The sequence below is a fragment of the Mustela erminea genome, chromosome 14 (genome assembly GCF_009829155.1).
Source record: "Mustela erminea isolate mMusErm1 chromosome 14, mMusErm1.Pri, whole genome shotgun sequence".
NCBI lineage: Eukaryota > Metazoa > Chordata > Mammalia > Carnivora > Mustelidae > Mustela > Mustela erminea.
In genome coordinates, this window is record NC_045627.1 from 51,303,774 (window position 1) to 51,327,368 (window position 23,595).

Here is a 23,595-nt window from a genome sequence, read left to right on the forward strand (position 1 = left end):
TGAGAAAAGCAGCTGTGAGCTGGGAGTTCTTGCTTTTTCAGGGATGGGTATGGGCAAGTCAGTCTGAGGAGGGGATCTGAAGGGAAGAGCATATCATCCACTACATCCCCATCTCCTGGGGTAGCACAGACCTGTCCCCATAAGGCTATGGACTAAGAATCCTCAGCTGAGAGCTAGTCCATGCCAGTTCTGGGCTCAGCTCAGAGACACAAATGGAGAGAAATTGACCAGCAACGTCCTGCCTAAAAAAAGCCTTCTGAATGCTATTAAAATGACCCAGATCCAGAACACTGACAGCAGCACAGGCTGGTGTAGATGTGGAAACACAGGAACTCTCCTGTGCAGCCTATGGAATGCAAACTGGGATGGCCACTTTAGAAGACAATTTGTCTTGCAAACTTAGTCTTACCATAGGATCCAGCAATCATGCTTCTTGGTGTTTACCCAAAGGAGTTGAAAACGTATGTCCACACAGAAGCCTTCACATGGATGTTTATAGCAACTGTATTCGTAATTGTCAAAACTTGGAAGCAAAAGATATCTTTCAGTAGGTGAGTGGATAAAGACACTGTAGTTTATCCCAACAATAGAATATTATTCAGCACTAAAAGAAAATGAGCTATCAAGCCATGAAAAGACAAGAGACATGGGGGAAACTTAAGTGCCTATTAAGTGAAAGAAGTCAATCTGAAAAGACCATACTGTATGACTCCAACAACATGACATTCTAGAAAATGTGAAACTATGGAGAAGGTCAAAAGAACAGTAATTACCAGTGGATGGTTGGGGGAATGGAGAAGGAGGGACACGTATATGGAACAGAGAGGATTTTTAGGGCAGTGAAACTACTGTATGATACTCCACTAATGAATATATGTTATTATAAATTTGTTCAAACCCATAGAATGTGCAACACCAAAAGGGAACATGAATGTCAATGATGGATTCTGGGGGATAGTGATGTGTTGATGTAGGTTTATCAGCTGGAACACAGGTACCATTTTGGTGGCTGGTGCTGATGATGGGACAAGCCATGCATGTGTGGGGGCAAAGGAGTACATGAGATATTTACCCATCTTCCACTCAATTTCACTGCAAACCTAAAAGTACTGAGGATCTTGGACTCAGCTTGGACTATGACCAAGAGAAGAAGTCAATATGGAACTAAGAAAAACCCTAATGCAAGCATTGGTTTCTATGTCATTCATTAAAAAGGAAGATCAGAAACAATGGGGACAAGAATAATGGTATTACCCCTTACATGGCCCTTCCAGGTGCTGCCCAACAGCGAGAGGATGGAGAGGTGAGCAAAGGTCCACCCCTGTGAGGTGTACCGTGTAACCATCCACGGGTCATTAGGTCATTAGGAAGGCCACGGGAAGACACCTGCCATCAAGTGGAGAAGCAGAATGCAACTCAGACATGGCTCTGTCTGCACCTGTGTGAAGGTCCCCACAGGTTGTGGGGACTGCACCCCAAGGAAAGCTGTTGTGCCATGATGATGTGATTAAGGAGATTTATTTTTATACCAAAATGTCTTTGTCTCCCTTTTTAAAATGCAAATGTAATCATGTCACTTCCCTGCTTAGAATTCTTCAGTGGCTCCCAGTCTTTCACTGCAGTGGTTTCCAAATTAATTTTTTTTTCTCCAGCACTAGAACCATTTATCAGACAAAATATAAGTCCCTTCAGAGGGCACAGGAGGTTCATCCCAGATCTGGCTGGCGGTGCTGCCCAGCCTCCCAGCTGCATTAGCTAGTGCCACATAGCGGGAACCCTCCCCTCCAGCTCCTTCAATGACACAGACACAGGGACAGGCCCTCCTGTCTGAGTCTCCCTGACATCTTCTGATACACCCAGCCCAGTGCCTGACACACAGCAAAGCAAGGCCCCAGAAGTGAGTTCTGGCTGGGATCTCACTAGCTTCCCCAGACTCATGGGGGTGTGATCTTTCTCACCCGGGGGTGGAAATAACATGGGCTTTGCAGGGTTAGAGGGCTTAGATGATACCAAGCATGGAGCAGGCTCTCTGTACATGAGGACTGAGGGAGTGGGGGCCCAAATGAGAGCGTTTGGGTTATCCGCTGCCTTTACACATACACGTAAAAGGGAAAGGTCTGCCTTTGGGGGCTATATGAGGACAGCAGAGAGCATCTTGGAACCGCTCTAGTCCACAGCAGTGAGAGAGGCCGAGGCTCCCCATGATCTGGGGAAGGAGCTGGAGTGGAGGATGGCTGATCAATGAGGACATATTCCATGGGAGGCAGTGGTAAATGCTATGCAGAAAAATGCAGCAGAGTGAGGGCACAAAGAGGGCCTTGGAAGACCCTGTACATGGCAATACTTTCGGAAGATGTACTGGAAGAAAATAACATGGTTCTAGGATAGTCTAAAAAGGGATTTTCAAACTTCAGCTTCTAACACACTAGTGAGGTAATGATTAATAGTTCATCCATTAATAGCCATTTAATAGCCAGCATTTGTAAAATGAACTAGAAGAGAATAGCAAATCCCTGTGTGTATCACATATAGAAAGGGTGCATCTTGTTTCTTAAACTTTTGCTTCAATTCTGTTCTCTGTACATGTGGGGGGCTAAAACATAACAAAACATAACATAAGATAACATTGGGCTATAACATCTACCTTTTTTGTTGTTGTTTTATCATGGGTCATGACACAGAACACTTGAAAGCCACTGTTCTCAAGAACCATTTTAACTTTTGAGCTTGCCCTTGCTCTTAAACCCAGTTACTGAGGCGAAGCAGGCAGGCTGAGATATCACGCACCCTTGTCCTCTGCACCCCACCTTGTGAGAGGACTAAGACCACAGATCTCTGCATGGTGTCCACACTCGGTGGTGGCTGCAGCTTTCCCTTCTCAGACTCCAGCCGTGTCCATTTGCAGGGCTGTCATGACAAATACCACAGGCTGGGTGTCTTAAATGACAGAAATTTATTCTCTCACAGTTCTGGAAGCTAGAATCCCAAGATCCAGATGTTGGCAGGTTGGTTCCTTCTGAAGCCTCTCCCCTTGGCTTGCAGATGGCCGCTGTCCTTCTGTTTCTCTACATGGCCTCTCCCCTGTGCTCCCACAATATGGTGTCTCTCTGTGTGTCATAATCCCTTCTTACATAGACCCAGTCAGATTGGACTAAGACCCAAGCAAAAGCCTCATTTTGACTTAACCACCTCTTCAAAGACCCCATCTCCAAATACAGTCACATTCTGAGTACTAGGGGCTACAGCTTCAACAAAGAAATTTTGAAGGAACATACTTCAACCCATAACACGAGGCCAGACCCAAGTGATACCAGAAGACTCAGACCTCCAGCCAAACACAGCTCTTTTGGTCACTAGGGATGTAGCATGGCTGACCACTAAGTGTTCACTGATGGCAGACATATATTTTTAGCCATGTGCCACCACTTCCTCTCTTTCCGGAAATGGAAGCCATCACTCCTCCCTCTCAGTTCACACATTTGCATAGCGTGAACTCTACCCTGGTTCTCACGGTGACCATGTAACTCAGGTCTAACTAATCAGAGCATGGTGTCTCCCACCACAGCGATTGGCTTCTGTAGACACATGACATCCTATCAGAACTAAGGAGATAGAAATACAGGATTTCCATGAGAGAGGTAGAGAGAGGAAAAGAGAGGGAGAAAGAGAAGGAGAGAAAAGAAGTTCCTCCCTTTGTGCAAGAAGGGTAGAATCCAGAGGCCACTGAAGGCAAACCTGTAGAGAAGAGCACAGCCCAGAGATGCAGGAAGCCCAAGGCTTGCTGATGCCCTTTGAGTCCCTATGCCCAGCAAGCCATAGACATGGCTGGGACCCCAGCCCTGGAGGCTAAAAGGAGAGAGGAAGAAGCTACCAAGTAAGCAGTAAAAGGGCTAGAAGCCATCAGAAGGGTAGGGAGGACCTGGACACTTCATTCTTGCAAGACAATAAATTACATGTTGTATTCAAGCCAATCTGAGCTTGATTTTCTTCACTCATTATCAAGACATCACTGAATCATCACTTCTCCTGGTCAAGAGGTGGGAAGGAGATGTCAAAAAGTATCAGAGGGTGGGAGTGAGGGTTTCCTTCTACTTATAGAGAGACCAGGAAAGTTGTGAGGTTGAGATTGGCCTTGGAAGCTGGGTAGGGTGGGGATGGCTATAGACACTGCTGGGAAACATGCAAAGGCCCAGGGATATAGGGATTAGACCTTGTATGTTTTTCCTTTTGAGCAGTGGATTCCTCCTTCACACAGTCCTCAGGGCCTCTCTTTAGTATATCTTCTTCAAGTTAAGCTCTTCCTAGAGTCACATAGCTCTTGTCATGTGACAATGGCAATATCCGCCAAGAGAAAGCCTGGTGGGCTGGTGGGGAGCCCACCTTCCTTGCTTTTCCCTCTCCATTTTTACTGATGCAGACTCTATGTTTGGATGGCATATTACATAGCTGGCTCATATGACTTAGTCTCAGCTGAGGTCTGTTGTCAAGCCCCTTTCCCCTCGTGTGGAACATGCATTGGGTGTTTGGGAACCCAGAGCAAAATTGCCCAGCCCTCGTCACAGCTCACCTGGCTGCTCCTTCTTTCCTGTCCGGTTCATCCCCCACATTTTGAATTTTAAATAAGTAAGTGAATATATTAATATTATCCCTCCCAATTCTGATGTATCTGCAAATTAATAACCAGTAGACTCTGCTAAGTCCCCAAGGACAGTAACACAGGACCATCACAGGCAAATTCTATCAAAGAAATGTATGTGTGATTCTGCTGCAAGGACAAGGGCTTGGTCAGGAAGATCAGAGACTTTGGTGGGAACTCAATAAATAAGTAAATTATTGTTTGGTGGGAACTCCTCTCTCTCTGCCTGCCTCTCTCTCTGCCTGCCTCTCTTCCTACTTGTGATCTCTGTCTGTCAAATAAATAAATAAAATCCTTAAAAAAAAAAAAGGAAGATGGATGGATGGATGGATGGATTGATGGAAGGATGGGTATTTGGGTGGATGGATATACAGCTGGATAGGTGGTTAGATGGGTGGATAGGTGGTTGGATAGTTAGACAGATCGGTGGGTAGATGGGTAAGTGGGTTAGACAGATGGGTGGATGGATGGGTGGATGGGTAGATAGATGGTAGGATACCATTTACCTCAATCTCAGTGGTAGATGCTAAAACACTTCTCAAAGTCCCAGTATCTATATTTCTAATTGTTCCCCCCTTTTCCCATAATTCCCATAACTGCTTCTCCAGTGACCCCACCTCGGTTTTCACCCCATCAGGCTTCCACCCCTACCTCCTCAGGGTAATTGCCAAACTCAGCCTGCAAGGCAAGGACCGCCAGCTGCAGCAGGGTCTCATCATTGCAGTAGAGCTTCTCCTCCAGGATGTCTTTCCGAAGCTGCAGATAAAATTGATGTCTTGTTTGGCTGTGCCTGGGAAAGAGATGCAGGAATAAGGGCCACTGAAATGCTGAGGGGGGAAAGAGAATACTAAAACCAGAGGGTTTTCTCAGTCTGGAAAGCAGGGAAAGGACAAGAGATGGGATACGAGCCAACAGAACCTAGAGGGCAATGTTAGTAAGATGAGTGTGGTCTCCTTTATCCACATCATGCCTCCTGCCACGAGTTGAGGACCACTATGTGCCAGGCACTTGACACAATGCCCACAGAGACTTTAGTTGCTATGGTTCAAGTGAGAAAACTGATATTCAGGTGATATTTTTTGTAAGCAAAGGACCAAAGAGGCAATGACCCAACTCCATAGTCATACATTACCCTTTCCTCCAACCCCGATCCCTGGGCTGCTGAGGGATGGTCGTGTTGGGGACAAGGGAGAACTTTGACTTTGAGTGGACCATGTTTGAAACAAAGGGGCAAGTGCTCATTTTGACCAGGGCCCAAACACTGACTTCCCGCTCTTCTGTCATACTGAAATCTAATCAACAAGATCAATCACAATGACTGTTGTTATTTACATGCAATTTACAACTCTCCAAGCACTTGCTATCCATTATCTCTAACTCTGACATCAGCCAGCACAGACCCAGGTCCCTGAAGGAACAAATGAAGAATTTTGGAGCACTCACTGGAGTTGCAAACAGCAACTGACAAAGAACTTTATCCTCAGAAAGAGAGTGAAGGTATTCGAGAAGGTCTTCTTCTGGGGCTGCTCACTCCAGCCTTTAGGGGCTATTTTGCACAACCTGGTTTCATTGTCCAAGAAAAAGAACTCTTTCCCTGAAATAAAAGTCAAGAGGGAAAACCAGTCAGGCAAGTACCACCCCTTTAAACCCTCAGCTTTGAGCTCTGCCCAGAAGGGTCAGACAGGAGACACCTGAGGGCAGGAGAGAGCAGGACACCTGTCCTGGTCATCTGTCACCACAGGACGCTTGCTGAGTCTATGAGGGATCAGGAGTCAGAAACAAAAAGGAGAGAGTAAAGGAAGAGGAACTCAGCTCCAAGAGCAGAAATGTGATTATTTATCTCAGAGAAGATATCACTAAAAAGTTGCCTTCCAGTTACCACCTGTGCAGATAAAATGAAAAACAAGGGGATGAGTATTTATTCCATTCCTGCCATGGGCCAGGCCCTTTGTCTCAACTGGACCAACCCCAAGCTCCCCCAGCCATGGGCAAGATATAGACTGAATGTATGTATCTCCCCAATGTTCTTACCCCCACTGTAACGGGGGTAAGGTAGAGCTTCTGGGAGGTAATTAGGTTTATCTTGGAATTAGTGTAGTAAGGGGAAGAGACCAGGGCTCACTCTCTTTTCCATGTAAGGACAACATGAGAAGGTGGCCATCTGGGAGCCAGGAGTAGAACCCCAAGTCTGGCCATGCTCCAACTCCAACCTTCAACTTTCCAGTTAAGATATAAAGATATAAAGACCTGTTGTTTAAGCCACCTAGTCTACAGTATTTCATTTAGCAGCCCCAGCAAACTAAGGCAGGGCATGAGTGGCGTCATCTTTAGCTTCTGACCTGAAAGTGGCCAGCTTGGAAACTCCAATCCATGTTCAGGACTTGAGCTCCTACCGAGTTTGTCCTCCAGTGCCTCCCGAGCTCCTCCCATTGGGGATGGGAGAACAGAAGAACACAAAGATGAGGACTCCTAAGCAAGATGGGCTGGCAGAGCCAGAGTTGAACCTGAAAGCCCAAATGATCCCCACCCCGCCTCCTTCCCATTATCCCACACAGTAGTTAAAGAGCTTCGACAACAGCAAAGGTATATTTGCTTAGACAGAAATAGGAGCCCCTTAATGGAAGGGCAGCGATGGGAAGAAGGGAAGAAGGCTTTCCTTCAGGATCTTCATAATGGACTCTTAACTTGAGCTCCTGGTTGGGGTGCCGACTTCCCATCAGTCCTGTATGATTGTTTGGAAATTTAAATTTTTTTTTTATTGTGGCCAAATACACACGATAACAAATTTACCATCTTAACCATAGTTAAATGTACAGTTCAGTACTATTAAGTATATTCACCGTGTTGGGAAGCCGTTACCACCTTCCAGCATGCTTCATCCCATGGAATTGCAACTCTAAACCCATCAAACCCATCAAACCATATCTCCCGGCCCCACCGCTCAGCCCCTGGCAACCACCATTCTACTTTTTGTTCCTACGATTTTGACTATCCTTGGTACTCACACAGGTGGAGTCATGCAATATTTGTCTCTTTGCAACTGTTTTATTTCACTTAGCCCAACATCCTCCAGGTTCACCCATATTGTTGCATATGCTGGAATGTTCTTCCTTTTTAAGGTGGAAAAGCATTCCATTATATGTAGAGACCACAGTTTGCTCTCACATTCATCTGTCAAAGGAAAATGGGTGGCTCCCACATTTTAGCTGCTGTGAACAATGTTCCTACAAACATGGGCGTAAAAATCTCTCCGGAAGACCCTGCTTTCGATTATTCGGGGCATGTGCACAAAAGTGGAATTGCTGGGTCATGTGATAAATCGATTTTTAATTTTTTGAGGAGCCACCATACAGTTTTGCACAGTGGCAGTACCACATCGTATTCCCACCTACGTGGAAATGCTTTCAATGTTCACTGTCTGACACCAGTGCTTTGAGATGGACCAGCCACACCCAGCCCCTCTTGGAAACCCGCACTATCTTTCACACACAGTTTTATTATCATCTTCTGAGCTTCCTTGACACTTTGCAATGAGTCCTTGAAGCCTTCCCCATGCTAACAGACGTCTAGATGTGCAAGGTGATGTGTCCCAGCCTCGAGCAATTTTTTTCAACATCTGGGTCACCTGAAGCAGCAGGTCCACTGTGGGCTGCCCAGGAGCCACTCACCTTTCATGTAAGCCAAGCCAAAGTAGGTGAGCTCCCCAAGGTGGACAAAGGACATGACAGCGCTGAAGACGGCTCCCGCTGTTGACATAATGTCACATTTCACCTCCAGACGCTGCCCACTCAACAACACCACGCAGAGGTCCCTGAGAGCCAAATAGGATTTACCTTTTTTGGTCTGAAAACAATAGATAGTGGCAACTGTAACAATAAGTACACGACATGGAGTCTTTGCAGTGGCTGGCTACTGTGCTAAGCACTATGCATTGTCTCACATCATGACAAATAATCCTAAGAAATAAGAAGTTAGGGTTCCTACCCAGCAGAGGAGAGATGAGTTTCAGAGACAGTAAGGGACCTGCTTAGTAGGAAGGGATGGTAAGAACAGCAAGGGATGGTGTCAGAGTTAGTAAGAGGCAGAACTGGACTCAAATCCACACTCTGCCAGGCTCCTCAGGGGCCATGAAGGCTGGGAGGCCAGTCTACATGCTTCTGCTTTCTTGAAATCCCAACCGTTCCCTGGGCTCCGCTTCCTGGGAGGACTTAGGCTGCTCAGGGCCATCCTACATGGATCAGATGTCGCAGAGGTGTTGATCACCCTGAATCTGTTCCTCCAGGGATAGCCCAGAAGAAAGACAAGGGGTGGGCACAGATTGGTGAGGAGGTTAAAGGCTAAGGGAATTGCTCTGAATCCAGACATCGGTCACCAGAGCCACAACCAAAGATGAGCAGCCATCTGCTTTCTCGCTTCACCCTCTTCCAGTTAATTCCAGATTCACCTGCCACCACAGCCCCTTGTTGACCACAGTTGCAATTGCTCAGTCACCAAGAACCCCCATCATTCTACCATCATAGCCCACAGCCCAGCCAGAAGCCTGGCCCAGATCTCCCCCAACAAAATCCTCATTAAAGGACAGTTAAGGATGGACACTGGCATGCGTGACTTTATGACCACACCTTATCCCTTGTGGCACCCAGGGGCAGGCCCCACACTCCAGGGGCCAGTATGAACCTGAGGACCCTATGGGAGATTGTTCCCACATGACCCGGGGCAGTGCTGATCACACTCCAAGGCTCCCTGATGAATCAGCTAAGAGAGATGTGGGGGCCACCCCATGTGCTTGAAGGGCCCTCTCCTTGGGTTTAATGCTCTACAACTGCCCTCTTGAAATTCTTAATAGTTGTGTCCTTGAACATGTATTTTTCTAAGTGAGGTCCAGTGGGACAATAGAGCTACACAAGGGGCTTCCATGGTCCCACTTGCCAGAATGGTTCTAGCAGCTAACTGGTGCTCCAGCCCAACTCAACCTGGCCATCCCACTCCACCTTTCTACTCTCCACCCAGGGCAGCCTATCACTCCCTTCCTCTGCAGAGGGCTGGCTCAGGAAGGGTCCTAGAAAAGAACACATGCCCCCCAAGACATCTCGGAGCAGGGCGTGGCAGTGACTGTCCCCACTCTGGGCTAGGATCACCAAAGCTCTTTCAGTGGGTCTTAGCAGGGCCAAGCCTCTCACCCACCCCCAATCCAGGCACCAAGTGCCTCTCCATACAGAGGCTGAATCCTCAGGCGTCCACAGTCTTCCCAGGACTGGGAAAGCAGGGCTAAGGAAAGGAAGACTGACTTTTCCACCTGACACTAGACAAATGCAGATATGCTAGGATGAAAGCTGCACGTGGAAAGGATGCTCTTGTGTTCACATTAACAATCTGGGGTCTGGAGTAGTGCCTGGCACATGCTAGATGCTTAAACAATGTTTGCTGACCCGTTAAGGTGACAAAGTTGAGCTGAGTCTGGAAAGACAAGCAAGGCTGAGCCAGAAGTAGCAGAGGACTCCTGTTTGAGAAGAGGGAGTGCTGAAGTACAGGAAGCAGGAGTGTGACTTAGCCCAGAGCTCCGGCAGGAGTCTGGAGGAGAGAGCGAGCACCCCAGCCTGAAACCGCAGTTAGAAGTCAGTCAGCCTCCAGGACTGCCCAGCAGAGTGGTTCCCTCACCACCCCCCACCCCTGCCCATTTATCCCAGCAATTACCACAACAGAGCCAGGTAGATGCAAAGTCACCGGGACCTCTCCAGCCAGCAAGATGAACTCGGGCCTAGAGAACTGGGAAAAACACTCAAGAGTCACTCATGGTACAGAAGAGAAGTCACATCCTAGGGGATCTGGTCCCCCAGCTCTTGGACTGGGCTGCCCCAATGCACTCACTTCCCCTAATCCTCTAACAGCACTCCCTTCCTGAGAGCCAGCAGGAAACAGGTTTCAGGGAAACGGGGCTCAATGGGCCAGGGTGTGGCAGGGGGGAGGTTCAACAGAGCTCAACTCAGTGAAGTTGGGCATCTCAAAGCAGATGTCTTAACAGTGGGTACAGTGCTCTTGGTGCTGTCCTAGCTCTTAAGCTGGCTGTCTGCTTCATTGCGTGTTTCATAATTCACACATCATTACATAATCTTTTGAATGTATCAAAATTATAAAACACATTATATAATACAAATGTATGTTATATGCTAGAGATTTTCTGAAGCAAAAATACCTCTAGGTTTCGATTGGATGAATGTTTTTCTTGCTCTGTATGTTGAATCAATAACATGCACGGGCAGCTCTTTCCAATTTCACATTGTTTGTATCATGCTTGTGATGGGGAGATACTTTCATACCTATCATTAGTTACATGCAGCCATCATCCTGTGGGGTGCATAATCTCAACCCATTTGTCAGAAAATTGGGGCTCCAAGAGGTTAAGAAACTCACCCAAATCTAAGAGTGATAGGATTGGGTAGGCCTACTAATGTGCCCCCCAAGGAAACCTACCAGACTCCTGCTCCAAAGGCCAAAAGACCAGCCAGTAAATGATGTGCGTCCTGAGAGAGTCTCGTAGAAGTGTCCTTACGAATGATCATGGCAAAAAGCCAAAGAAGAGGAAGATGTCCCGGACCCTGTCTACCTGAGAACGTGGGAGAGTGGTCTCTGAGGGCAGCAGGGGCGTGAGGACTGTGGGAGCCCAGAGCCACAAAGGAGAGGATGTCCCGAAGCTACTCTAGGCTCAACTCCTCTCAAATTGGCTAAGGAAGTTTAAGCAAATCTCTCAGCAACAGATAGGCCAACAAACGAAGGCTTTCTGGGGGCATCTGGGTCTGATGTTCCCAAACGGCTGCAGATGCCCAGGCCAAACGTTTAACAAAGGCAGCCTCCTCCATGAACAGCCAGGCATGGGCTTATCCCTGCTCCAGGGGACCCTCATCCCTTCATGATTAAACCACAGGGTTTATGTGGTTATTAAAACAATTTTCAACTATTGGCAGTGCTGTTCAAGAAGGGGTGATGCCAGAGCTGAAAATCTCAGCCAAGGGAGCCTGCCCATTTTCAACGACGGTGTCAGCCACACAGCTCCCCACTCAAACCTCTTTGGAGAAGGTCTTTTGGTTCTCTTTTGCTCACCTTTCCTTTTCTTTGCAGAAAAGCCCTTTGAGAAGGAATTGCTGACTGTGAGGTTTCTGCGGACACTGGGAACATGGAGCCAGAGCTGAGCTGCTGTCCGTCCTCAAGCTCTGGGGGAGCTTCCATTGGCAGAGCACTGGCCAGCAGTCAAGAAGGGGAAAGATGACACACAATGGAAACGGCTGCCAGCAATGAAAGCCCACAGTGCGCAGGTGCTCTACTGGACAGGGAACGTCCCTACTTTCCCTTTGCCCCACGCCTAGGGGGAAAGTTACCATGTGTACTTTTCCAAGGAGGTCACTGAGGCTGCAGAGCCACAGGAGCAGGGTAGGTGGGGTTTGAGGGGCCAGGTCCCAGTCCATTTCCTCCCACTCCAAAACCCTGCTTCAGCTCACTGTGCTCAGGACAGGCAGGTCCTATGACCCCAGCTCCTAAAGAACTTGAAGCTGGTGATGGGGTCAGTCACAGGGGATCCTGACTTTCCTACTTAGAATTTTATAAAGTGTTTGAAATGCTTTGATTTAAAAAAATGCATTGTTTATGGAATCAGGAAAAAAAAAAAGCTCTTTTCATTGGGAAAAAAAAAAAACAGAGTTTTAAATAGCAGGAAAAAAAATTACTATGAGATGAACCTACAGCATCCAGTCAAGGCCCCAGCTGTGTATGTGACATCAAGTATTGTCACAGTCCTTGGCTGATGATAGAAGGACAACAAATCAACATGTAAAGAAATAAATACCCAAACTTCAAAATTCCTAATGCTCCAGATGCAGGAAGATATGGCCCCATGTGGTTTTGGAGCAGATTTGAGCATCTATGTCAGATTCATTCCAAAACCAGCCACTTTTTCTCCATGACCCATGCCCTGTGCCTCTCTCTTCCTCCATCCCTTCCTTCTCTCTCTCTCTCTCTCAACTCTGCCATTATCATAAGGACAATCCCAGGCTAGCCTACTGGTGAAGAGCCAGGGCTCCCCCAGATAAGAGCCAGCCACCCCCAAAAGTGAAGCTGCCTAGCCAGGCTGCAACTGATCACAGAGCATAAGGACCTCCAGAAGGGTCCAGAAGAACCTCCCAGCTGAGCACAGCCTGAATTGTCCAACTCGCATAAGCAAGAGCTAAATAAACCATTACTCTTTTTTAAAAAAAATTGTATTTATATATTTGAAAGAGAGAGAGAGAGATGTTAAGAACACTAGCAGGGGTGGAAGGGAGGGGCAGAGGGCATGAGAGAGAGCCTGACATGAGACTCGATCCCAGGACCCTGAGATCATGGCCTGAGCTGAAGGCAGACACTTCACAGACTGAGCCACCTAGGTACTCCGAAACTATTATTTTTAAACATTATGTTTTGTGGTCGTTTGTTATGCCTCCTCGGGGAGCAACAGATAATCACAGCATGTCGTTGTTCCAGAACGGAGCTTAAACTGGATTTTCAGAGGACACAGAATGCCTGACAACACAGCTGCCATCTGGCCCCTCGTCACCCTGGCTACACATCAGCTTGAATGTGGGGTTTGCTTTTTTTTATCCACCTACCGATGGAGTAGGGTCAGCTTTTTCTGGAGCAGCAAAAATTCTCGCATTAGCAATCAGCCAAGAAGCAAGATACAGCAGGTCCCACAAGTGGCCCACACACTGTACACCTTGCTACTTACCTACTAGCCGAGAGGCTGCAGTGACTGGGGACTGAGGTGCTCGGACCAGGCTCCAGGGAGCTCTGGGTCTCTGTGCTTCTCTCTGAAACTAAGCAAACAGCATGATGGAGGGGACGGGAAGATGTAAAGAGCATGGATCTCTTAAATTGAGCAGCCTAGGGTGTGGATATCAGCATCGTGATTTACTGACTGTGTGACTTTGGCAAAATCACTTACCCTCTCTGAGTCTATTTGCTCATGTGAGAAATGGGAATGATAGTTCCAGAGGGTCAAGGGAACTTATTTTTTTGAGAGGGAGAGACAAAACCCAGGGGCAAAGAGTGCCTTGTTTTAGGGACAGCAAACAATAACATTATATTTTTTTTTCATTCTCTCTTTAAATTCAATTTAGTTAGCATATACTGTATTATTAGTTTCAGAGATAGAGTTTAGTGATTCACTGGTTGCATGTAATACCCAGTGCCCCACCCATCAGGTGCCCTTAATGCCCGTCACCCAGTTGCCCCTCAGATTCAGTTGAAGAGTAGAGAACAGTAGAAGATTTGAAGATTATTCAAAAAACATTTCCTCTAACATGACTAGAGCAACAACTAAAACAATCTTTAAAAGATTGCTTTATTTTGCTCTTATGTCATTTGTTGAAATTTGTTTTATCAAGATGGACAGTTCAAACTCAATTTTAAAAAAGGGTTTATGTTTGATATAAATAATTATCTCCAGATGGTGCTTTCCTGAGGACACTCCCTCTTCTCCTTCGGGGCTCCTGGAAGAGGGAAGCCTGCCTGGGTGAACGTCCGGCCCACTAGCTGCAGGAATCAATAACATGGGAATGCTCAGGGTGCTGTACCCACCTCTGCAGGGGTGCGGTCGCTCCAGGGTGCCTGCTGCTGGGCTCTCACAGCTCACCTGATGCAGCCTACTCCTGATCAGACGGCTTCGGTCCCACTGCACAGAGTAGCTTCCTTCTGCAGCTCCCCTCCCCACCTGAAGGTCAAGTGCACCACACATCCACAACCCAAAGTCAAAAGGGGACATTTGTATAGACACATACAGACTGGCTGTCAGATTAAGTCAGTTCAGAAGTGTCTGTTGTACACAGTGAGAGCCCAACAATACACTTTGGCAACCAGAGCAGGCTCCAGACTCCACCATCCACAGGCACCCTAAAGGTAATTCGCTGCCTTCCCCCCCTACCAGTGGACACCTCCACAACTGTGCCTTTGCTCATGCATTCTCCCCACTGCCTAGGGTCTCCCTGCTAAACCCCTCTGTGCCTCTAAGACCCAGAGTAGTGTTCTCTCTACTTCCAAACCTCTCCACTTCTGCCCTCAAGGCAGAGGGAATTGTCCCTTTTGTCACCTTCCCTCATCACCTTACATCTACTTCTACATCATATCACGTTTTCTTGTGTGTCCATCTCCCTGACCTCACCGTGTGATTTGTGCTTCACTATAGCTCTTCTGGCTCTTTGAATAGGAGCAACATGTTCAGATGCCAAGACAGAGGGATCCAAGAAGGAGGACAAGATGGAAGAGACATTTTCTAAATGACTGGGGGCAGCATGCACCCCAGCTGTCCCCTGCTCTCCATCCACATGGCCCCTGCATTAGTCTTGGTCTCAGTACTTCAGCCTGACCCCTGGACAAGTGCACAGCTACCCAACCAGTCTGCAGCCCTGCCCCCCTCTGGTTCCTCTGAGATGCAGACCTCCTTGCATTTATATCCCAGGCACCTCATTGGCCTCTCTCCCACACTTCCCTGCCTCACAGGGGCCAACGCTGACGCAATTCCTGCTCCAGAAACCACAACCCACCTTCCGTGGGGCCAGGCGGAGGCTGTCTCTTCCTGAGATCACCTCCAGGCTGGGCTTGTCAGCCATCCTGTCTTCCTTTCAGCATTCCCCCTCTCCTAGAGGCACTTCCACAATAAGTAGCCTCTAGGATACTAGATACTAGCATCCTGGGAGGCACAATCGGTTAAGCATTTGGCCTTGGTTTCTGCTCAGGTCGTGATCTCAGGGTCGTGAGATCAAACCCCGCATCAGGCTCTGCGCTCAGCATGGGGTCTGCTTGAGATTCTCTCCGCCTCTCCCTCTGCCCCTCCCACCCATGCTCTCTCTCTCTTTCTCCAAAATAAATAGATAAATCTTTAAAATAAATAACATGCATAAACATAACCACCTCTGGCTTCACTTCAAGGGAACCCAACTTAAGCCAAATGCCTACTATGTGTCAGCTTCTTGCTAGATGGTGGGGAATGCACAGGACAGCAAGCAACACGGTGTGACACGCACAACACGGGGACTCTCGGCAGACACAGGACAGCGGAGGAAGGGAGGAGCCAGGGACTGAGGGCACCATCAGGGAAGGCTCCTTGCAGGAGACCTAGTCAAATTTTGATAAGGGAGCTGACTCGTGGGTTATAAACACAATTGCTTTTTTACATAAAGGGCTCTTTGAAAGATCCTGAGAGTCTCGGCCACATTAGAAATCTGGGCTTGCCTGAAAGTCTTCATCAGTGCTGCCCAGCAGAACCACCATGATGAGATTGTTCTGTATCTGCCCTGTCCAGCAGGCTCATCAGCAACCACATGTGGCAACTGAGCTCTTGAAATGTGGTCGGTGGGACGGAGGCATTGAATATTTTATTTTATTCCATTTCAATGAACTATAATTTAGCTAATTTAAATGTTAACAGCTACCTGTAGCTAGTGTCCCCTAGGTTGGGAAGCACAGATCTCCACTGACCTCAGAGATGGTGCCCAGAACTAAGCCGGCCAGCCGTTGGACATGGAGATTGGCAGAAGCTGGGTATACAGCCACCTCTTCCCGATGAACCCGACAGGCTTCCAGAACTGACTGCAGGGGCAGGCGCCTGTGAGGCTGGTCTTCACACATAGTCAGCAGAATGGAGTGCAAGGGCTCATGGAGCCGCAGAGGCTGGAGAGGAAAGGGGCTGTGTAAGAAGTCTGGAGAGCTGCTTCCGCTGAGTCCAGCGCCTTGTCGGGTGTGCAGTGGGGACTCCCAGACACGGAGGATGTCATCACCACTAGACAGATGCCTGCCCCTTTTGGAGAGTTTAGGGACGGACACAAGCTCTGTCACTGGGGCCACAAAATGCAGAGCAATTATCTCTGCTCCAGTTGTGTGAAGTTGGCTACTTTCTAGTCTGGAAAGTTCCTTGGTGCACAGACAGCACAGACATGTGCCTAGAATACTTATGAAGAATAGGTGCTTGACAGAATGAATTTCCACCGATGCCAAGCACTCAGCTCAAACCAGGGATCAGCCTTCAACTCACACCCACCTGGGAAACCTGTCAAATTATTTCTCGATTACGTCTCCAATGTAATTACTTCTCAAATTACTTCCTCAATTACTTTCTACCGAATTACTTTCAGATTATTTAGGTGGGTCTCACTGGGACCCATCCCCTAGAATATGAGCTCTGGGAATGTAAGGATTGTGCTTTTTTCCCCTTTGGAATCTCCAGTGGTCAGCACAAGGTCAACAATCATCGGAAGAACTTTATGTCACATGTACCCATCAAGCAAAAGAAAACCATTTTATTAAGCACTTTCCTCACGCATTTCAGTGGCCACCATTTATATGCAGAAGTCCTCAAAATCAGACTCAACATCGGGCTTTTTCTCACACTCCCCATACTGCAAGTCATTTTCAATATAAAGGCTGCACTACCATTTCTGGCCATCCAGCACCAGTTGGGAATCCCCATCTCCAAGTGTAAGAGAGATACTGTGTCCTGGGCTCAGGCAGCCAATCGAAGCGCCTCGGATGTGCCCAGAGCCCCAGGTTACTGGAACTGCAAGGTGGCAGACACTCCCTGCTTTCAAGGACTTCACAGTGTGATGAGAAAGATGGTCAACTCAAGGGTCAAGGACACTTTGGTCTTGGAAAGTACAAGATATGGTAATAACACAGCAGAAAAGATCTTACCCAGCCTGGGAAGGGAGTCTGAAGATGGAGGAAAGAACTTGAACTACACCTCAGAAAGCACACTGGGGTTAACCAGGAGAAAAGTAGGGGAGTGAACCGTGATAGAAGGAGCAGTATAGGCAAAGGGGGCCATGCATGAGAAGAAGGGGGCAATGGACAGGACAGAGCCCAGGGAACCAAAAGGATAATGCAGGGCCCCTTGTTCAAAACTTTTCACGGTGTCACTAGCTGGTGACATCAGAGCATTAAATCAAGCATGGGCCCTTGTAAGTGCAGAGTAATCTACAGTTACACATGCCACATGCCCAGGAAGCCAGCCTGGATGACAGCAGAGCTCCAGAGAAGAACCTGATCCACAGGTAAGAACCGCAACTGGGGCTCCAGGTACGCCCTGCTGAGTAGTAGAACCTAATCCCATGGGTAGTGGGAAGCTAAAAGAGATTTCCCATGAAGAGGGATGAGAACAAAAAACACCAGGAAACACTGGGATGTTGAATTAGAGAGGACAAAGGTGAGAGGAAAGAAGGGAGGGAGGGAGAGAGACAGGACGGGGTTCTCTAACTCACTGGTCTCTTAGGAATTCTTATAGTGTCAGATGAGAATTTGCACACACACACACACACACACACACACATTCTGTAGTCAAAAATTTTATACAGTGCTATGATAGAGTTTAAAATTTCCTTTGCTTTAGGCTTTCTCAGAATCTTTAATAAATTACTCTGCCAAATCTCTGGGAGGGAGCTATCGTAGCCAGCATCTCCCAAATTTGTTGAGCACAGAACCGCTTCTCAGGGAAGCATTCCACCTCAGGAAGGGCTGCTTTCTACATCAGTATCTTCGTTATCTGTAAAACCCTCTAGACTTGCTACTTCCTCTGAGCTTGTAAGTCTTGCCAGTTCTAGATCGTGGCTGGCTGCATTGCCATGCTGAGCGGCATTCTGAGGTGCTTTCTGAATGTAGCAGGAGGCCCTCTGTGATGGGCCAGCAGTGCTTTCCTAGAACCTAGGAGGACAGAGTGGTGGCACGTGATTCAAGAGATGTGATCCCCATCCTGAAGAAAACCGCTAACGAAATCCAAAAAATGACCTGGCAAGACTTGGCATTTCTCGTTTACAGACCTGATCTTGTGGGACGTGAAAGCCTGCTGACCAGTAGAGGGTCATGCCCAAAGAATACACGTGCATCTGCCCAAGACAAAAAAACACCAGGTTAGATTGCCATCACCTCCATTATTCCATAGTCATGCAAACAAAGCACCATTCCAGTTGCACACACAGCTGGCTAGCCCCACAACCGTCTGCAACTCCCATAAACTTTCCCGTCTCCCTCCTACTCTCGTGGCCTAAAGCCCCAGGGGCCATAACACCACATTTTTCATTTGAGAGCACCTTTGCTTTACTGACAATAAGAACGCAGGTAGCTCACCCCATCTTTCCTCCTTTTTGCCTTGCCCACTGATGGGATACGTGGAACCACCACATATCCTGGTTCCTGAGACAACAGGTGTGAGAGCAAAATGCCAGTAGCTGAGGAGGGTGGGATGAAAAGACACAGCCAGGTTCCTAACTGTATCTGTGGTTTCAGCCTCTGTATTTTAGGCTTTCTGGTCCGTGTAGCCAAAGCCCTCTGTCGGTGACACCCTATGGGGTGGCCTGATTTAAAAGCACCATGTGCTGTCAGAGAGCGACATGGTGAAATGGAAGGACAGTATCTGACTTCTCTGAGCCTCACTTGCCTCATCTTTATAGTGGGGGTTCTGCCTGACTACTCATGAGCATTGAGTAAAAAAACACCTAGAAATGGAAATGATAATTATTGTTATGATTACCAGATGCAGAGCAGTTAGATGGCAAGCTGGGCTCTAAGACTTTTACTTAGATTAACTCATTTCATCCTCACCCCTGTTCTGGGACGTCAGTATTTTAATTGTCTCCATTCTACAGAAGAGACAAACCAAAGGCAACTTAGGGCACTTTCACAAAGAAGACCTAAAGCCTAAACTTGAACCAGAGCCCCTGCCCGGGGCCTTGGCTATGTTCCCTCTAGTTCATACTAAGTTCTCAATAAATGCTTATCTATTATTGTGGTGGGGCTTCTGCTGTAACTGACATCAGAAAGTCAGATCCCACGACTCCGACTGTGGCATCTCTGCTGAGGCCAGAGAGGAGGGGGCACCACCAGAGAGACCCAAACAGAGGGACTGAGACGAACCCACGTCTGTATCTAACACAGGAGTCCGGGGATTCATCCCTGGGATTCTGTCCATGTAGGAAAAGGTGTTGGGGCCTGGAGGGCTAGGAGACTGCCTGTGCAGGGACAGAGTCGGGGCCACCGCAATGGAGGATGTGCTGCTTTCACTGTTGGGATCTGACTTGGAGATGTGAGGCCACCAAGGCCCTGTTCTCCGAACCCAAAAGAAAAGCAGCTCCAGTTCCAGGTGCCTCCTGAGAGGGGCAGGACTTCCATGCTGTACTATTCCCAGGAAAGGATTGGAAGAAACAGAACTCACGGAGGAAGTGCCTGCTGTGCCCTGAGTGTTGTATGCCTGCCTTGCATTGCTCTTTCCCTAGAATTTCTTCTTTTTAAAATTGAAAATAATGGGGGCCACCTGGGTGGCTCAGTTGGTTAAGTGACTGTCTTTGGCTCAGATCATGATCCCAGAGTCCAGGGATTGAGTCCCACTTCGGGCTCCCAGCTCCATGGGGAGTCTGCTTCTCCCTCTGACCTTCTCCCTTCTCATTCTCTCTCTCTCTCAAATAAATAAATAAAATCTTTTTAAAAAATAAGTAAAATAAAATAAAATTTAAAATAACGTTTACTAGACTTGATGCTATTCAGAAGCAAAACACGTCCATGGAAAAACTGAAATCATCACTGATGTTGCTATCCAGAAATGATCACTGCAGACACCTTGGTATATATATTTTTAGAACTCACCCTCTCTCATCTCTGTCTCTATCTCCGTGTGTGTGTGTGTGTGTGTGTGTATTCAAGGAGCGTCACATTTTACATGCATATATTTAACTTCTTTTCAAGCCATTCTATCAGCCCTTATAGCCTCACTTTAATGCTCTCTTACTTACTGGACATGGAGTTGGCTTTTATTTACCACTAATGTCAACAATAAAACAGTAGACATTGCTACAGCGAACTCACTCTTCACTCATGCCTTAGGACAAATTCCTAGTTGAGGATGTTTTAGGGTTTTGTCACACACTGCCAAGGGTACCAATGTCCTAGACCGTTTACCCACAATTTTTCTAACATTTTTTTTTTTTTAGTATTTATAGTAAGCTGATGGATTGGGTCATACGAATGAGCTCCATCTTACAGACGCAGAAACTGGAGCTCAGAGAAGTTGACCTGTCATCATCTAAGAGCTAATACACTGCTGCCCCCCCCAAAAAAAAAAGAAAGAAAGAAAGAAAGAAAGAGAGAGAGAAAAGCCTGGGAATAAAATTCTTTCAACCTATTCTGTCTCAGTGTTTCTTGGGGCTTAGCCAGGAGCTGGGGACACCACCCCCAGAACAGGTCCAATGTCCTAGAACGAGGCATTTCCCCTGGACAGGCCCAGAGGTGCTGCAGAGCTGCCAAACCACCTTACCTGAGATGCATCAGACAGCTCTTCATCACTCTGTCCCTGTAGCAGTTCAGGGGCCTTGAAAGGAGCAGCCGCTATGGGAGAAATATGGTCCTGGAAAGAAAGACTTCCGGCTGCAGACAGCAGGGCTGACCAGGGACAGACCACATAGTCTGAGGAATCTGAAACCAAGGCCGTGATGGGAGTGTAGAGAAGGGACCACTGTCCGGAGGGGCAGTTTTGAGACTGTGACCAGCTGGTGCCCCTGGGATGGACTAAGAGCAAGACCCAGGGAAACATAAAGTGGAATAAATTCAACCCTCCCCAGTCTCCCCCCACCCTCCGGCCAGGGAACAAGGAGTGAGGAATCACAAGGAAGATGAAACTGAATGTTACAGGTGCACAGCTTCCTAATCTCCAACACTGGGACTTGCTACTCGTGTGATCTCGCGCCTGGGGCACCTCCATTACGGTCCTGCGGCCCCCAGGCACGTGTGACTTCAGAGCTGATATCTGAGTGTGGGTGCTCAGTGTTTGTTCCAGTGAACCACGAAATGACTGGCCACTCCAAACTCATCTCTCCATACCTGCTCTCTCCAGCCATCTGTCCTTTAGAGTGAGTGCGACCTGCAGCTTTCTCAGTAGAGGGCGCTGGAGAGACACCGCGGGAGGCGGGGACCCCTTCTGCTGTTCCCGGGGCTCGGAGCGCCGCACGCGTGAGGACGCCCCAGTGACGCGCTGCACCGAGACACCACGCGCAGGAGCTTGGGCCCGGCGGCCACCTCCCGGCCCGGCCTACCCAAGTGATCCTTCGGTCTACACATCCCGCGGGCTCCAGGCCATCTGCACACACGATCTCCCAAAGGTGTGGCTCCCTGGTACCCGCGTCCACCCAGGAGGTCACCCGGCCCTTCTGGGCGATTCCTGCGCCTCGTTTGTTCTGCCACTTCTAGCCGGGCAGAGCCGCGAAGTGCGCCGTCATTGTGGGCTCCAAGCACAGCAACTCCAGCAGATCTGAGCCCCAAGCTGGGTAAGGGGCTTCCCTTCAAAGTCTGTGCCTCACTGGTGCGGCCCTCAGCCCTGGGGACCGTGTAAAATTTTCTCCTATCTTACAATTAGTCCTGGGTCTGAATTTAATAATTCTTTGTATTAACCTCCTTTATCCTCTTTAGACCAACTAGTATGTGGGTTCTTTATCCCCTGCGGGGACACAAGGTGACACACCACCAGGCAGGGGTCAGCCTGGGTTTGTCAGCTGTCCAGGTAGCTGCTCCCTGCCTCCTCTCTCCTTATGCTGCGACGGTCCCAGTGTGGGAGAGGCCTCAATTGCTGCAGCCCCTGTCTCCCTAGAAGCAAGGCCTTTCTTTCAACTCTCCTGTGCACCAGGTCCAAGAGCCAAGCCTGCCTTCCTGGTGCAGCTCCAAAGGTAGGAGTCCTTTGTCCACCTGGTAACCCATCTGAGAAGCAGCAGCCAGAAATGTGATTGGGAAGCTTTGCACTCAACTCGCTGTGATTTACCTGCCTCAGACCCTCTCTCTTACCTTTTTGGAGGTCTTCCAGGAGCCGCTCAGCAGCTAGGGACAAGAGGGACCAGATTTCCTCCTCTGACAGAGCTTCGCCCCTGACCTGCAGGGCACTGGCCAGGGTCACAGAGGCTGGGCTCATGCCTGCAATGACACGTATGTGGCAGAGTCTCCGCAATGTCCGCAAGCACATTGGGGCCACACTCAGCACATCAGCCCGGGCACCATCCAGGCCCCTCTGCAGCTTGAAGCACCATGCTTACATCTCCTGCATCTCTGGGGCTGCGCACACAGGAGGAACTACAGAAATGCTTATGGGGGGAGCTGGCTAGGCCAGTTGCTGATTCAGTGAATGAGCAAATAAACTCCCAGGTGAAGGCTTAAGGGAATAAATGAATGAACAAATGAACGCTGAGAAGGGCCCCTTCCTCTGAGCAGGGCCTGTGCTATTCAAGACAGTTAGCCATGCCCAGGGAGCATCCTTTTCCCAGGCTCCGCTCTATCTGGGAAAGTAGGTTAACAACATTGTTTTATCTCCGATGCATGATTCATGTCTTTTCCTCTGCCACCTGCAGAGCTGGATTTGGTGCCAGTGGCGGCTCTGTCTATAATGACCCCCAACACCTGCAAGAAGAGCGAAAATCACTAGAGGGAAGAGCAAGCCCTGTGTTTTGAAAAGGAGCAGACTCACAAGAAAGCACGGGGCTGCTTTGCTGGAGGAGGGATCAGGAAGGCTGGTCCTCTCCATCTTCTCTTTTTAGAAGGGCTCCTTTAAACCAAAGCTGACATGTACTTGTCTCTCCCTCCCCCCTCCCAACAAAGCTGCCACCCACTAATCACCAGCCCCAGGTTGGGTGGCAGCAGGAAGAGGACAGGCAGGCTTTTACTAATCCATTTACGTCACTGATCTTTTCTACAGCCTCAGGGCAGGCGGGAGAGCTGTGTGGAGAGCAGGTTGGAGAGCACATTATGGGCCCCTCATCTCTCCATCCAACATGGCTAATCCAGGCTCTCCACTGGCCAGCAGCTCAGCTCCCTGTGTACCCAGGAAGTCTCGCCTCCTCCAGCCTCAGGAAGAGAAATGGATTCCTGAGAGCAAAAGCCTTGCACTTCCTTCTCTCCCTTGGGGGCCAGAAGTGTGC

General features: G+C 48.4%; 1 protein-coding gene across 2 annotated transcripts in view; it reads right to left on the reverse strand.

The window, feature by feature from the left end:
• The window catches only part of FRMPD2 (FERM and PDZ domain containing 2), a 94,286-nt gene that overhangs the window by 56,951 nt on the left and 13,740 nt on the right, over positions 1-23,595 (reverse strand). For both annotated transcript variants that reach the window (XM_032313135.1, XM_032313133.1), the window contains exons 2-12: positions 22,472-22,597; positions 20,955-21,112; positions 18,469-18,534; positions 16,139-16,330; positions 14,243-14,375; positions 13,392-13,479; positions 11,735-11,870; positions 10,331-10,402; positions 8,305-8,479; positions 6,080-6,230; positions 5,288-5,426 (exon numbers count right to left, since the gene is read on the reverse strand). In XM_032313135.1, the coding sequence (XP_032169026.1) occupies positions 5,288-5,426; positions 6,080-6,230; positions 8,305-8,479; positions 10,331-10,402; positions 11,735-11,870; positions 13,392-13,479; positions 14,243-14,375; positions 16,139-16,330; positions 18,469-18,534; positions 20,955-21,112; positions 22,472-22,597 (1,436 nt within the window). The remainder of the gene's footprint in view (positions 1-5,287; positions 5,427-6,079; positions 6,231-8,304; positions 8,480-10,330; positions 10,403-11,734; positions 11,871-13,391; positions 13,480-14,242; positions 14,376-16,138; positions 16,331-18,468; positions 18,535-20,954; positions 21,113-22,471; positions 22,598-23,595) is intronic.